We start from the raw sequence: 17,484 nt of genomic DNA, 5'->3' as shown, positions 1-17,484 counted from the left end.
CCATCATGATGCAGTAAACAGAACCTGAATTCATCCGAAAAAATGACGTTTTGCCATTCGTGCACCCAGATTCGTCGTTGAGTATACCATCGCAGGCGCTCCCGTCTGTGATGCAGCGTCAAGGGTAACCGCAGCCATGGTCTCCGATCTGATAGTCCATGCTTCTGCAAACGTCGTCGAAATGTTCGTGCAGATGGTTATTGTCTTGAAAACGTCCCCATCTGTTGACTCGGGGATTGAGACGTGGCTGCACGATCCGTTACAGCCGTGCGGATAAGATGCCTGTAATCTCGACTGCTAGTGATACGAGGCCGTTGGGATCCAGCACGGCGTTCCGTATTACCCTCCTGAACCCACCGATTCCATATTCTGCCAACAGTCATTGGATCTCGACCAACGCGAGCAGCAATGTCGCGATACGATAAACCGCAATCGCGATAGGCTACATACAACCCGATCTTTATCAAAGTCGGAAACGTGATGGTACGCATTTCTCCTCCTTACACGCGGCATCACAACAACGTTTCACCAGGCAACGCCGTTCAACTGCAGTTTGTGTATGAGAAATCGGTTGGAAACTTTCCTCATGTCAGCACGTTGTAGGTGTCGCCACCGGCACCAACCTTGTGTGAATGCTGTGAAAAGCTAATCATTTGCATATCACAGCATCTTCTTCCTGTCGGTTAAATGTCACGTCATTAGCACGTCTTTTTCGTGGTGTAGCAATTTTAATGGCCAGTAGTGTATTTTTAGAATTTGTAAGTCTCTTTCTCTTGAATGAATCACCCAGTTTTTCTGAAATTGTAATCATTTGTTTATCTGTACACGTATAGATCATCTACCGATTCGTTTTTTTTTGTCTTAGAATGTTCTATGAAAAATCAGGTACATCTATTATGTCAGCCAAACGAATGGTAAAAGATGGTCTTACGGTATGTAACAATCTAGAGAATCAGGTAGTAGAAGTAGACCTACCCATTGATGATGGGAGTGAGGTGATGAAGCGTGTTTGGGGCTAGAAAGGATTAATTGCATAATAAGGGGAACTGAATTCGAATAATTCTCAAATTTTGTCACAAATGGTTCGTTTGTGTACCCAAGTTTATGGAATCATTTTTGCTTCCATTATTGTCAACCGTCACCTACCTCAGTTTGTGCTATTGACAGTCAAGCACTCTGTGTACAGGGTGTTCCACAAATGCTGTACCAGGCTTCTAGAGGCTGTACAGGGGAATTAGAACATAAAACTTCCTGACAGATTAAAACTGTGTGCCGGACTGAGACTCGAACTCGGGACCTTTTGTCTTTCGCCGGCACGTGCTCTACCAACTGAGCTACCCAAGTACGACTTACGACCCGTCCTCAGAGCTTCAATTCTTCCAGTACCTCGTCTCCTACCTTCCAAACTTCACAGAAGCTCTTCCGCGAACCTTGCAGAACTAGGACTCCTGGAAGAAAGGATATTGCGGAGACATGGCTTAGCCACAGCCTGAGGGATGTTTCATATCAGCGCACACTCCGCTGCAGAGTGAAAATCTCATTCAGGACACATCCCCCAGGCTGTGTATAAGCCATGTCTCCGGAATATCCTTTCTTCCAGGAGTGCTATTTCTGCAAAGTTCGCAGGAGAGCTTCTGTGACGTTTGGAAGGTTGGAGACGAGGTACTGGCAGAAATGAAGCTGTGAGGACGGGTCGTGAGTCGTGCTTGGGTAGCTCAGTTGGTAGAGCACTTGCCCGCGAAAGGCAAAAGGTCCCGAGATCGAGTTTCGGTCCGGCACACAGTTTTAATCCGTCAGGAAGTTTCATATCAGCGCACACTCCGCTGCAGAGTGAAAATTCTCATTCTAGAGCATAAAGGTTTGACGAGTAGCTTATGCCCGGAAATGTGCCGTTTGGATGTAAAATAAGTTTGAAGATCTGATACGTCTCTGACAGGTGACACATACGTAAGCATACTTCCTGATCACCTGCAACCATTCTTGTCCATTGTGCATTCCGACGGACTTCGGCAGTTCCAGCAGGACAATGCGACACTCCACACATCTAAGTTTAAACACACCCGCTGGTCACCAGACTCCCCAGACATGAACATTATTGAACATATGTGGGATACTTTGCAACGTACTGTTCAGAAGTGATGTCCACATCTCCACCCTCTAGTACTCTTACGGATTTATGGACCCAGCACTACTTCAGACTAGAGATGGGCAAACTAGCTCATTCTTGGGAACTAGTTCACTGCTGATCGTTCTTTTTCGGGAACCGTTCATTTTTACTCGTTCCCCGTGCGTTTGTGCTTGGTATATGGTTCTTATGAAAAACTAAAACCTGGTAGTGTAGGTGACTGAAGGATGGAGGGCACCAAGAGGGGGCACTTGCCTCCCTCACTGGAGTATAGAGTTTTTATTCAACACAGAATTCTTACATACTTTTAGAAGTAATTTCCGTGATTCTGCAGAACCTCTCGTTTAGCCAACTGTAGCGTTGTGTGGCTTATCGCAGGGAAATAATATAGGGTGGCGCACGGAAAACCGGCCCCGAGTACAGACTGCTCGCCAATTACGGACGATGTGTTGCCCGTTACGAGCAGATACAACAAACAGGCAAACATGTAATAATTAGGCAGTGAAGAAATATCAAGCTAATGCAAGCAACAACTGCTAAACAATCGATGACGATGTATAGAGAGCTGGAGAAGAGAACATGAAAATCTCACGCGACGCGCATGGGCTATAGCTCATGTAGTCTTGTAAACCTGTTGGTTGCCCATTCCCAACTTAATAGACCACAAGTGTCTTGTATAAAATTCTTCGTTTCGACTTCCACTACATAGCTATGCTACGTTGTGAACAATAATCGTTTACACCCTATATGTACTTGACGTTGTCTCTGAGTTCGTAGGCGAAGTAGAGACTTTATGCAAGCATAAAATAAAATGTGGTTTTCTCATCATACTTGCGGCACACCCTTAGTAAAGATTAGGTTTTTATGTTGCATTATTAAAGTTAATGCAGCAATAATAATAATAATAATTAAGTTCACAGTAATAAAGTTTTTGGTTTGGAAGCTCCTTCTGAACAAATGTTTTTGAGATAGTAAGTAAATACGATTTTATGGCAATCTATGTCTTTTCAAATGGAGAGACATCGCTTTTCCTACTGAGCCAAAATGACCTACAACCCACTGCTTTTCTTTTCTTTTCTTTCTTTTTTTTTTTTTCAAAGAAACCTAACTAGCGGGTAATGCAAATTGGAAACAACCAAACTTAATAATAATTAGAGACTTCCTAAATGTAATGTTTTATATATGAAAGATACACGAAAATTGTTTTATAGGAATTTTCTTGCACTAAAAATTAAGCAAATTATTGAAAGTTAGTTGCTAAACCAAGCCGATGACCCAAAAAATATATGAATAAGAAAAAAAAAAAACTTGCTTTGTTATAAGTATGTCTTCTGCTGTTCATCGATATAATGAAGTGAGCTGATATGCCATTTTGTTACCTGAAAAGACGTATTTATTAGATACAACGTAATTTTTATGTAATTTAACTATAAAATACTTTTTGATTACCCGTCGTGGACGCTGAATAGCCAGAACCAAGTGCAAGAACAGTTTGGAACACATGTAAAATGGGCGAGCGCAGTGAACGAAACGAACAACTGGATACTGAACTAACGATTAGCAGTCGGCAGTGGTACTGGTACATGTGGTCATGCGAAGAACGACGAGTGCAGCCGAGGGAGACCGAGACTGAGACGAGCACGCGACCGAAGTGAACTACGAACCGATCGTTCCTTGGAATTCGTTCCTCGGTCCTTTCGTTTATCTCGGTGAACCGTTCCTTTGCACCCGTTCGTTCGCAAACTACCCATCTCTACTTCAGACATTAGTCGAGTCCATGACACGTCGTGTTGCGACACTTTTGCGTGCTCGCGGGGGTTCTGAACGGTATTAGGCAGGTGTACCAGTTTCTTTGGCTCTTCAGCGTATTATTGTTAAAGGGTTGTACAGTTTGATGAGTGAAAGTGTGATCGCAGTGAGGTAGCAGTGGCCGAGCGGTTCTAGGCGCTACAGTCTGGAACCGCGCGACCGCTAAGGTCGCAGGTTCGAATCCTGCCTCGGGCATGGATGTATGTGTTGTCCTTAGGTTTAAGTAGTTCTAAGTTCTAGGGGACTGATGACCTCAGAAGTTAAGTCCCCTAGTGCTCAGAGCCATTTAGTGAGGTAGCAAGCGCCTGTATGATGTGTGCTTGCAGTGCGGGCTGGCCGAGTTCGACTGGGACGAGGAGACGCAGGGCCTGATCCTGAGCTCGTTCTTCTGGGGCTACATCGTGACGCACCTGCCCGGCGGCATGCTGGCCGAGCGCTTCGGCGGCAAGTACTCGCTGGGCCTCGGCATCCTCTGCACGGCCATCTTCACGCTGCTGTCGCCGGTGGCCGCGCGCTACGGCGGCTCCGGCTGGTTCATCGCCATCCGCGTCCTCATGGGTCTCGGAGAGGTAAGGCTGCGCGCTCCGCTTCACTCACCGTCCAGCTGCAGCTGTCTGAGCCTGCCCGCCAAAGACCCTCGCACTTGCTGGCCGCCATGCTGGTGTTAGTGAAGAAACCAAGTGTCACTAAAACGCAAAACAAAATGTGTATCTTACAATGAAATGAACACCCTTAGCTGCTTACAGGCGTTGACATACGTCAACGGGGACAGATGAAAATCTGTGCCCCGACCGGTCATTCTAACGAGCTGCTTGGTCACCGATTGTATCTGTTCTTTCGGACATGTCCGAAAGAACAGATACCATCCTAGTAAATAAACAAAATGTGTATCACCAAACGGTTAACCCGATTCATGTTGTATGGACCCAGTTTCAAATTGTCTATCTAAGGGCTTCGAGGCGCAACAAAAATTTCATTTTCGATATTTAATACAGGTAAAATTTAAACTGCTGTCATAATCTACTCATTGATAGGTTAATCCTATCTTAAAAGCTTAACGCAGCGGACAATTATTGAGTTAAGTGTCCCAGGTGGAATGGTGAATACTGAGGGATATGACAGGAACGCTCATTTGAAGAAAAAAAAAGTCATATACGAGGTGTGGCTAGAAAAAAACCGGACTAGTACTAGTGAAACAATAAAACGAATGCAATAAGGCTGAAAGTCGCGTGGCCTGTCACGTGACTCTCGCTCCGCCTACTGCTCGAGTTTCATCTGCCTCCTGCACTCAGTCTGCCCGTGGCGTCTGTTTTAAGTAGTTGACGTTTTGTCTGTGCGTCGGAAAATGTTGAGTGTACAGAAAGAACAGCGTGTTAACATCAAATTGTTTTTCAAACTAGGAAAATCTGCAAGTGAAACGTTTGTAATGTTACAACAAGTGTACGGCGATGATTGTTTATCACGAACACAAGTGTTTGAGTGGTTTAAACGATTTAAAGATGGCCGCGAAGACACCAGTCATGACACTCGCACTGGCAGACCATTGTCAGCAAAAACTGATGCAAACATTGAAAAAATCGGTAAACTTGTTCGACAAGATCGCCGTTTAACAATCAGAGCAGTGTCTGAGTTAACAGGAGTTGACAAGGAAAGTGTTAGGCAGATTCTTCATGAAAGTTTCAACATGAACAAAGTGTGTTCAAAAATGGTTCCAAAGTGTCTCACAATTGAACAGAAGGAACGCCGAAGAATGATTTGTTCTGACATCCTGGAAAACATTGAAAGTGATCCCACCTTCTTACAAAATGTTATTACTTGCGATGAATCGTGGTTTTTTACTTACGATCCCGAAACTAAACGCCAATCGATGCATTGGAAAACTCCTGGTTCTCCACGACAAAAAAAAGCACGAATGTCAAAATCGAAATTCAAGGCAATGATGATTGTTTTTTTTGACATCAAAGGGATTGTGCACATTGATTGGGTACCAGAGGGACAAACAGTGAATCAGCATTACTACATTAGCGTCCTGGCTACCCTGCGTGAGCGAGTACGGAGAAAACGGAACGATTTGTGGAGAAAAAAGTCATGGATCCTTCACCAAGACAATGCCCCAGCTCACAGTGCGTTGTCAGTGAAGACGTTTTTGGCAAAACACAACATTCCCATCTTAGATCATCCACCCTACTCACCTGATTTGGCCCCCTGTGTCTTTTTTCTTTTCCCTGAAGTCGAGTCAGCTTTGAAAGGAACTAGATTTGAGACTGTTGAAGCAGTAAAAGAAAAAGCGACGGAAGTAATGTATGGACTTACCGAAAATGATCTGCAGCATTGCTATGAACAGTGGAAAATTCGTATGGAGCGGTGTAGAGACCGAGGAGGAGAGTACATTGAAGGAGATAACATGAAATTGTAAATAATTGTAAATAAATGTTTTTTCCAGCATCAGTCCGGTTTTTTTCTAGCCGCACCTCGTACACGGTGGTCCATCGATAGTGACCGGGCAAAATATCTCACGAAATAAGCATCAAACGAAAAAACTACAAAGAACGAAACTCGTCTAGCTTGAAGGGGGAAACCAGATAGCGCTATGGTTGGCCCGCTAGTAGAGAGCCTTATAGGGAGAGAGTGGCCAACCGGACGATACAGCGGCCATTTTTCTGCCAAACAGCGGGCGGGACTTTTGAATGGCCAGTAGTGGAGTAGTGGAGTACAAACTCACCGAATCAAAAGCACAATATGGCGAAATCATTCGTTGAATGCCTTCGTTTATAAGAATAATGTGTTATAATAATTTTCACACAGTCAATTTACAGGTTTGTTTTCAAATTTAACTACGTATATTGCAAGTTGTTATATGTAGTAAAAAGCAAAACCGACTTACTTCGCATTGATAAGAGTACTTGGTTGGTTTCCACCAGGTTACTGTTTGATTTATGTCAGCCGTGTTGACTGCGACTGCCCACTGCTTCCGTCTTTCTTCATTGCGTGGAAATGCTGACGTGCGAAATCCACTTTCGCCTCTATTGGAACAACCAAATGCAGCACAACCTGGCATCGTTTACGAACGTCTGCAGAACGAATTACAGATGTCAAAAACAATACTGTACAATTACTAACGTGTTTGCTTCAAACATGTAGGCCTACCGACTTCATCACAAAACGCTTCATTATTTGAACTCGTATTTAAGATCGCAAACGATAATTACGTACTAAAAACGATATACAACTAAATCGAACATGCATGCACAACGCATAACAAGTATCTCAAGAATTCAAATACCTTTTAATCGTTTCCAAAAGTCCTCTGAACTTCAATTCAACTCAAAAGCACGGCGAACATAGGAAGTGCGAGAGACATTTGGCGCCATTTTTCTGTCAAAGCTAATCAACCAATCACGGGCAACTTCACCTATGGCCACTCTCTCCCTATACAGGCTCTCTACCCACTAGATGACACTGCCGTAAGTCAAACGGATATCAACTGCGTTATTTAAAATAAAACCCTCATTTTTATTACATACTCGTGTAGTACGTAAAGAAATATGAATGTTTTAGTTGGATCACTTTTTTCGCTTTGTGATAGATGGCGCTGTAATAGTCACAAACATATGCTCACAATTTTAGACGAACAGTTGGTAACAGGTAGGTTTTTTAAATTAAAATACAGAACGTAGGTACTTTTGAACATTTTATTCCGGTTGTTCCAATGTGATACATGTACCTTTCTGAACTTATCATTTCTGAGAACGCATGCTGTTACAGCGTGATTATCTGTAAATACCACATTAATGCAATACATGCTCAAAATGATGTCCGTCAACCTCAATGCATTTGGCAATACGTGTAACGACATTCCTCTCAACAGCGAGTATTTCGCCTTCCGTAATTTACGCACATGCAGTGACAATGCGCTGACGCATGTTGTCAGGCGTTCCCGGTGGATCACGATAGCAAATGTCCTTCAACTTTCCCCACAGGAAGAAATCCGGGGACGTCAGATCCGGTGAACGTGCGGACCGTGGTATGGTGCTTCGACGACCAATCCACCTGTCATGAAATATGCTATTCAATACCGCTTCAACCGCATGCGAGCTATGTGCCGGAGATCCAACATGTTGGAAGCACATCGCCATTCTGTCATGCAGTGAAACATCTTGTAGTAACATCGGTAGAACATTACGTAGGAAATCAGCCTACATTGCACAATTTAGATTGCCATCGATAAAATGGGGGCCAATTATCCATCCTCCCTTAATGCCGCACCATAAATTAACCCGCCAAGGTCGCTGATGTTCCATTTGTCGCAGCCATCGTAGATTTTCCGCTGCCCAATAGTGCATATCATGCCGGTTTTCGTTACCGCTGTTGGTGAATGACGCTTCGTCGCTAAATAGAACGCGTGCAAAAAATCTGTCATCGTCCCGTAATTTCTCTTGTGCCCAGTGGCAGAACTGTACACGACGTTCAAAGTCGTCGCCATGCAATTCCTGGTGCATAGAAATATGGTACGGGTGCAGTCGATGTTGATGTAGCATTCTCAACACCGACGTTTTTGAGAATCCCGCTTCTCGCGCAGTTTGTCTGCTACTGATGTGCAGATTAGCCGCGACAGCAGCTAAAACACCTACTTGGGCATCATCATCTGTTGCAGGTCGTGGTTGACGTTTCACATGTGGCTGAACACTTTCTGTTTCCTTAAATAACGTAACTATCCGGCGAACGGTCCGGACACTTGGATGATTTCGTCCAGGATACCGAGAAGCATACATAGCACACGCCCGTTGGGCACTTTGATCACAATAGCCGTACATCAACACGATATCGACCTTTTCCGCAATTGGAAAACGGTCCATTTTAACACGGATAATGTATCACGGAGCAAATTCAGTCCGCACTGGCGGAATGTTACGTGATACCACGTACTTAAACGTTTGTGACTATTACAGCGCCATCTGTCACAAAGCGAAAAATGTGGTCCAACTAAAACATTCATATTTCTTTACGTACTACACGAATATGTAATAAAAATGTGGGTTCTTATTTTTAAAAAACGCAGTTGCTATCCGTTTGACCCATGGCAGCGCCATCTAGCGGGGCAACCATAGCGCCATCTGATTTCCCCCTTCAAGCTAGACAAGTTTCGTTCTATGTAGTTTTTTCTTTGGATGCTTATTTTGTGAGATATTTGGCCCGGTCACGATCAGTGGACTACCCTCTATGCCCTATTCTGAATGGTTTACGAGACAGAACACACACGTTATCAATACGCGAGCTGAATTGCTTGATCGCATCATGGGCGTTGATGCCCTTATTAGAGAGTGTGCGGAGTCAACGAGACAAGCAACATAACATGAGAGTGTACAACCGCACTGAAGCTGACATTGGGATATTCGAACATTTACTATGAACTGTAGGGTGACGTGTACGATAACGCTTAAAGGAGAGTTGAAATTACATATTTTTCAACTGATGCTCTGTAAAACGCACGTTGTAATGTTATGATCATTCCTCCTGGTCACAGCGCAGCGCAAATAGCCTAGACTGTATTCGCTCAATAATTGAGAACGAGGGCACTTACCGATCTGCAACAAACTTCACACATAATTTCAACCCTTTTCGAAAGTTTCTTTGCCAACACCCCCACCAAAATGATGAAAGAAGAAAATTTTGTTGCTTGCCTCATTTGCGCTGCTCATGCCGTGAAACTGCAACATTAGACATGACGTTTCAATTTATTACTTCTTTACTACTAACTCTATTCGCAACACTTTTTGTATGCAGTATCCACATATACCATGAACGTAGTTGCAAAATTATATCATTGTATGACACATAGTTCAGGAGGCATACGTCATGCACATCGAGATACGCGAGAAACCAGCTTTTGCTTAAAATGGAGTGTAAATTACCCATACTATACCCATCCAGTGTTTCATAATGAGAGCCCTTAACGTCTTGCAACAAACTTTGAACATTATATGAGATCTTCTGTAAGTTCTGAAAACAATCCTCTTTATACGAAGTTTGACCCAGGGAAGAACAGTAAAACGGTCTGAATACAGTTAATGAAATATAAAACAGTAAGCAAATTTTCGTAGTACAACAAAACATGTAAAGGTCCTTTTAACGAAAATTGGAGATAAATCGCAAACTAAATCTTCAGTTGTCATAAAAAAATCTATCAGTGCAAATGCGTCTCTCCATGTAGCACAGACACGTGTCATGTGGATGTAACTGCAATGTCGTAATGCCACACTGCAAGAAAATAATTCACTGAAACGCAACGTCTCCACGTTTTCATTGATTTAGCAGGTTTGTTGAAGTTCTCTGCTAGTCCTGCTTACCTCGTTTGTATAAAAATTACATACAACAGAAGAAAATGTTATATCTGTTGAAATCAGTTTATTTCAAATTGTGACAGCATCCGCTACTACGGTACAAACGAAGGATGAGTACTCGAAATTGGGCCGTTTTAGCCTCCTAATGAGAACGGTGATCTTTATACCCGATTAGATTATGAAACTCTATGCCTTGGCCACAAATCACTTTGCAGCCATCATCAGTGAAATGTAGGTGCGTAGTCAGTAAGATGAGTGACTACGTGTGCCAATGGGCATGAAAATTCGTAGGAATGAAGAATAACAGCAGTAGGACAAAAATTGTGAGAGATTTTAAATTAACTTCAGTTGTTGTTCACAAAACATACACGAAATTTTATGAACAGCATATACAAATGTCCTCTCATTGACCACATAGCTGTACAATACCAACCATTTACAAAAATTAATACAGCTCCATACGCTTTACAGTCACCTTAATATTATGTAGAGAGTTGCAAAAGTAACGTGAAAAATGTCCTGTGACGTCGTATTGCTGACTGAGAAATGAAAACTGGTCCTCGCAGATTCAGACGAAGACGCGATCTGAACAGTAACCTTATCTTGCTCGCATGAAAACATAACTGAAAAAGCATGTCACACAGCAGCACCTGAGAAATTATGGAATGTGGAATTATGCCAAGGCAAAGCGAGCCAGCAACGATCTCACCAATAATCCTAGACGGTGCAGTTTAACAATGCCCATCAAGAATAACTCAGAAGACATAATTATGATCTTTCCAAATCTTCAGCGGGCACTGCGATGCCAATAGCGCTTGGCGCAGATCAAGCATACAGGATCCGTAGTGCTTTGTCCGTACCCTCGTTGTCCTACCGACGAACTCTAATCACTGGGCCCAGCAACCTGCCTTCTAAGTAATGCCAGAAGACACCTTTTTCTACTCAAAAGAAGACTTCTTTAGCAGACAAATATATGCGCTATAAAGTCTTTGAGTCATGCCAGTGATTCGCAACTCGCGCATTTACATTACTGGCCATTAAAACTGCTACACCAAGAAGAAATGCGAATGATAAACAGGTATTCATTGGACAAATATATTATACTACTTCTGACATGTGATTACATTTACACTCAATTTGGGTGCATGGATCCTGAGAAATCAGTACCCAGAACAACCACCTCTGGCCGTAATAATGCCTGGGCATTGAGTCAAACAGAGCTTGGATGGCGTGTACAGGTACAGCTGCCCATGCAGCTTCAACACGATACCACAGTTCATCAAGAGTACTGACTGGCGTATTGTCACGAGCCAGTCGCTCAGCCACCATTGACCAGATGTTTTCAGTTGGTGAGAGATCTGGAGAATGTGCTGGCCAGGGCAGCAATCGAACATTTTCTGTATCCAGAAAGGCCCGTACAGGACCTGCAACATGCGGTCGTGCATTATCCTGCTGAAATGTAGGGTTTCGCAGGGCTCGAATGAAGGGTAGAGCCACGGGTCGTAACACACCTAAAATGTAACGTCCACTGTTCACAGTGCCGTCAATGCGAACAAGAGGTGACCGAGACGTGTAACCAATGGCACCCCATACCATCACGCCAGGTGATACGCCAGTATGGCGATGACGAATACACGCTTCCAATGTGCGTTCACCGCAATGTCGCCAAACACGGATGCGACCATCATGCTGCTGTAAACAGAACCTGGATTCATCCGAAAAAATGACGTTTTGCCATTCGTGCACCCAGGTTCGTCGTTGAGAACACCATCGCAGGCCCTCCTGTCTGTGATGCAGCGTCCAGGGTAACCGCAGGCATGGTCTCCGAGCTGATAGTCCATGCTGCTGCAAACGTCGTCGAACTGTTCGTGCAGATGGTTGTTGTCTTGCAAACGTCTCCATCTGTTGACTCAGGGATCGAGACGGGGCTGCACGATCCGTTGCAGCCATGCAGATAAGATGCTTGTCATCTCGACTGCTAGTGATACGAGGCCGTTGGGATCCAGCACGGTATTCCGTATTACCCTCCTGAACCCACCGATTCCATATTCTGCTAACAATAGGATCTCGACCAACGCGAGCAGCAATGTCGCGATACGATAAACCGCAATCGCGATAGGCTACAATCCGACCTTTATCAAAGTCGGAAACGTGATGGTACGCATTTCTCCTCCTTACACGAGGCATCACAACAACGTTTCACCAGGCAACGCCGGTCAACTGCTGTTTGTGTATGAGAAATCGATTGGAAACTTTCCTCATGTCAGCACGTTGTAGGTGTCGCCACCAGCGCCAACCTTGTGTGAATGCTCTTAAAAGCTAATCATTTGCATATCACAGCATCTTCTTCCGGTCGGTCAAATTTCGCGTCGGTAGCACGTTATCTTCGTGGTGTAGCAATTTTAATGGTCAGTAGTGTATTTACAGGGTGAATCACTTAAAACTTGCACAGCAGATGTTTCCGAAATGGAAAGTGCTATTGATCTGTGGTTTTCAGTGAATGGTTTGATAGCCTAGAGCTCGTATTGTTAGCTAGTCTACAGAATATAATAATACTTAGAAAGTGTACTTTTTGTGGACGCATATACTTTTCTTAAACAGAACAATGTCTTTTGACATTAATAAACTAAATGTAGGATAATTTAGAATGTCAGTGGTGTTTGTTGCACAAGTCTAGGGCGAGTCATTTACGAGATATGGTATTTTGTACCATTTAAGCTACGTAGTTGCTACGTATGATGTTGTTATGTTTGCTTACAGTGTGCTTGTGTGTTCCTTGAGTGCACCGCAACTTGTTAGTCAGTTAGTGTGTGATAGTCCAAGCAATATGTCGTGAGCCGGCCGGAGTGGCCGAGCGGTTCTAGGCGCTACGGTCCCAGGTTCGAATCCTGCCTCGGGCATAGATGTGTGTGATGTCCTTAGGTTAATTAGGTTTAAGTAGTTCTAAGTTCTAGGGGACTGATGACCTGAGATGTTAAGTCCCATAGCCAATATGTCGTGAGTGGACGATGGGATTTACCAGCTCAGAAATGGTATATGGAGAGTTTAGGAGTATACAGTTCTCGTACGGCGTATACAGCAAGATATCCCAATAGACGTCAGCCATCTCGGCAGTTGTTTGTTAACCTCGTCAACCAATTACGTGAAAGTGGTAGCGTAACACCTATGCAACGTAACAGACGTACTGGATTGGATTGATTCGGTGGAAGTTACCAAGCCGGCCGGAGTGGCCGAGCGGTTCTACGCGCTACAGTCTGGAACCGCGCGACCGCTGCGGTCGCAGGTTCGAATCCTGCCTCGGGCATGGATGTGTGTGATGTCCTTAGGTTAGTTAGGTTTACGTAGTTCTAAGTTCTAGGGGACTGATGACCACAGCAGTTAAGTCCCATAGTGCTCAGAGCCATTTGAGCCATTTTTTTGAAGTTACCAAACAGCGAGGTCATCGGTCTCGTCGGATTAGGGAAGGAAGTGGGCGTGCCCTTTGAAAGGAACCATCCCGGTAATTGCCTGAAGTGATTTAAGGAAATCAAAGAAAACCTAAATCAGGATGGCCGGACGCGGGGTTGAACCGTCGTCCTCCCGAACGCGAGTCCAGTGTGACGCAACAGAAGTAACGACAGAAGAAGAGGAAATTAATGTTCCTGCCACTGTTACAGTTGATCCGCACGTTAGCTCACGCGCAATTGCTCAAGGGAGTGCCAAGTGTCAGGCGAGCGTCCTACGCAGTCTCTGTCGACATAGGTTCCATCCGAAACATGCACTATTGGCCTGTTAAACATCCCAGTTGGCTTCGTCAGGTGGAATATCAGCGTCTATGGAGTGTAAGTGTGTGGTGTGGGATAGTGAACCATCAGCTTAAAGCCCTGTGTTTCATAGACGGAACACTGAATGCACACAAACATCGCAGCCTCCTAACAGACCATTTTCCACGCATGCTACAAGACATTCCTGGGAGGATGTTCATTATAATTATCCGGGCTGTTATGCCGTGGTCGGTTGATGAATTCTGTGTCAATTCCCAACGGTTCGTACCCGTCTGCGGGAGACATCTTCAAGAGGGTCTGTAGCTCGATGGAAGGTCCAACACACCCACTGGCTCGCTCCTGACTGCCGCTAAATTCCGTGTCCGCGCGCTCCCGCGCCGCGGCGTGACGTCACGTGTTTCGAAAACGTCAGTGCAATTGGCCGTTGTCCGCTACCTTCGATCGCCGTTGCCATCACCCAGTTGTGGACGGGTGGTACACATCTTCTTTAACACCGGCATCCATACACCGTTTAATTTCACGCCCTCCTTCTTTCGACTGAAATTATTAGGGTTTTTAGCGATTTCGATTGCCTCCCTGTAGAGCCTTTCGTAATATCCGCTTGTGGCCGCTAGTACTTGCGTCTCCTCGAAACGAATATGATGATTCCCTGGATGGAAAGCATGCTCCGCAACAGCTGATCATTCCGTTTCTCCTCTTCTACAATTGCCCTTGTGCTCTTCCAAACGTTTTGAAACAGTTCTTTTAGTGGTACCCACATAAACATCTCCACAGCTGCATGGGATCCTATACACTCCAGCTTTTCCCAATGGTTTGCGAGCGTCCTTGGCAGGCTTAAGGTATTCCTGTATCTTCGTGGTGGGCTTGTAAATTACGATAATATTCCGCTTCGTCAAGATCCTCCCTATTCTTTCCGTTACATTTTTAACAAACGACAGGAATACCTTAGATTTTGCAGTAACCTGTACGTCACTATGATTTCTGCGTGGCTGTCAAAACGCACGTTTTATTTCGGTGGACGAATATCCGTTCTTCATTGGTGCATTGTGGATATGTTCCATCTCAGCGTCGAGCAACTCAGGTTCACAAATATTTCTAGCTCTGTCCGCTAACGTCTTGATAACACCCCGCTTCTGTTGTGGATGGTGGTTCGAATCCCGGTGCAAATAACGGTCCGTGTGCGTGGGTTTGCGGTATACTGAGTGGCCCAAACTGCTGTTTTCGTTTCTAAAAACAAGCAAATCGAGGAAATGTAATTTGCCGCGTACCTCCTCCTCCATTGTAAACTGAATTCTCTATTCTCTATTCAGATGTTCGTGGAACCGGCTTAGTTCCTCCCTGTCATGTCTCCACAGCACAAACGTGTCATCCACGTATCGGAACCATACATTTGGTTTTTTGCTGGCGGTACCAAAGGCATGTTCTTCGAATTTCTCCATAAAGAAGTTTGCAATTACGGGACTTAGGGGGCTTCCCATAGCCACGCCATCCGTTTGTTCATAAAACTGTTCATTCCACTTAAACGTTGGGAATTGACACAGAATTCATCAACCGACCACGGCATAACAGCCTGGATAATTATAATGGACATGCATTTCCGGCCGTGAAAGTCTACATTTTAGTATTTCTGAGAGGAACCTGTGGTACGAACATGAAAGCTGTCCAGCCCATAATGCACGATGTACCACAGCATGTCTTCAAGAATCGTCGGACTGGACGCAGAGGACATGTTTATTTGTTGGCCCGTTTCCCGGATTTTACACTTCTAGACTTTTTTTTCTGTGGGGAAGGCTGAAAGACGCTGTCTACAAGGACACATGCAACGAGGTATTGCAACCTGCTCGAACATCTCCGCTTGAATGCTAGCATGTGTGCAGAAGTCATTCCAAATCAGGCTGGATGCGTTTGCTGCCGCTGACAGTCGTCATTTCGAAGACAGATTCTGATGGTAAATTGTCTCGTTACTCGTGAGAATCCACACAAGGCGTTGTTTTTTAGTGTGTGCTACCATAGGTATTGTACAAGCATCGGAGTGGGAACTTTTCAAAATTCGATATCTCGAGAACTAATCTCACTAGAATCCTACAACAAACACCACAGACATTCTAAGTTAAATGGTTCAAATGGCTCTGAGCACTATGGGACTTAACATCTAAGGTCATCAGTCCCCTAGAACTTAGAACTACTTAAACCTAACCAACCTAAGGACATCACACACATCCATGCCCGAGGCAGGACCCGAACCTGCGACCGTAGCGGTCGCGTGGTTCCAGACTAAAGCGCCTAGAACCGCTCGGCCACCCCGGCCGGCCATTCTAAGTTACTCTACTTTTAGATTGTTAATGTCAACAGGCATTGTTACATTTAAAATGTGTACGTTTGCACAATAACACACTCACTAAATGTTTTTAACTGATTGATTAACGAGCCCTTGACTATCGATCCATTCTGTGAAAACAGCAGATCAATGGCACTTTCCCACAATATTTGCGGTGCAAGTTTTAGGTGATTCATCCCGTATAACATGAAAGATATTTGTAACAGTCAGCCTACAAGTTGTGCTGCATCATCTCGTGTGCACAAACAAAAACCAAGTCCTGAAGACAATACAGAAGCATCTTTTGAGATTTCGACTATTGTGGAAGAGTAGGCTGCCATTCCTCCATAGACGTCAGTCACTTCACTAAAAGTGCCTGCTGTAGAGTTCAAGCTGTCATGAAGGCACAGGTTGGCGTTTTCCATATTAATGTACATTTATAGGTGTTGGGAAACTTTTGATAACGTATAGATGCTGCGAAGAATGGCCACCGCAAGAAACTTGTCATTTATGTGTTTCCTGTATTATCGTACCGCGTGATGTGCTGAAAGCATCTGTACTGATATTTGAATATTACAGCATGCATTTAACTCTATTTGGACAGTAACATAATTGCAGGCCGCGCGGGATTAGCCAAGCGGTCTGAGGCGCTGTAGTCATGGACTGTGCGGCTGGTCCCGGCGGAGGTTCGAGTCCTTCCTCCGGCAGGGGTGTGTGTGTTTGTCCTTAGGATAATTTAGGTTAAGTAGTGTGTAAGCTTAGGGACTGATGACCTTAGCAGTTAAGTCCCATAAGATTTCACACACATTTGAACGTTTTTGAACATAATTGCAGCATTTCATGTGCGTCAAGAAAAAATCTTACACTTCATTCACACATATGAAATACAATATCTGTATTTAATTTGTTTGTAGGGAACTACATTTCCTGCCCTGAACGCGCTTCTGGCACAGTGGGTTCCGGTTAGCGAAAGAGGCACTCTTGGATCTCTCGTCTTTGCTGGTAAGTGTTCATATTTGTCTCACTTCTTGAAGTCTCATTTCTTTCCTCGTGTTTAGCATTTATCTAAATTGCAGCCATCCCAGTAGCTAATTCTGATTACCATTAACTCTGGTTCGAAAAATCATT

The 17,484-nt window shown here is 44.3% G+C and overlaps 1 protein-coding gene across 2 annotated transcripts in view; it reads left to right on the top strand.

Moving 5' to 3' along the window:
- Window positions 1-17,484, top strand: part of LOC126416451 (putative inorganic phosphate cotransporter) — a 376,726-nt gene that overhangs the window by 293,754 nt on the left and 65,488 nt on the right. For both annotated transcript variants that reach the window (XM_050084178.1, XM_050084179.1), the window contains exons 3-4: window positions 4,261-4,503; window positions 17,271-17,358. In XM_050084178.1, the coding sequence (XP_049940135.1) occupies window positions 4,261-4,503; window positions 17,271-17,358 (331 nt within the window). The remainder of the gene's footprint in view (window positions 1-4,260; window positions 4,504-17,270; window positions 17,359-17,484) is intronic.

This window comes from Schistocerca serialis, chromosome 8 (genome assembly GCF_023864345.2).
Source record: "Schistocerca serialis cubense isolate TAMUIC-IGC-003099 chromosome 8, iqSchSeri2.2, whole genome shotgun sequence".
NCBI classification, from domain to species: Eukaryota; Metazoa; Arthropoda; class Insecta; order Orthoptera; family Acrididae; genus Schistocerca; species Schistocerca serialis.
The sequence above is the reverse complement of the archived record's forward strand: the minus strand, read 5'-3'. Positions and strand labels throughout refer to the sequence as shown.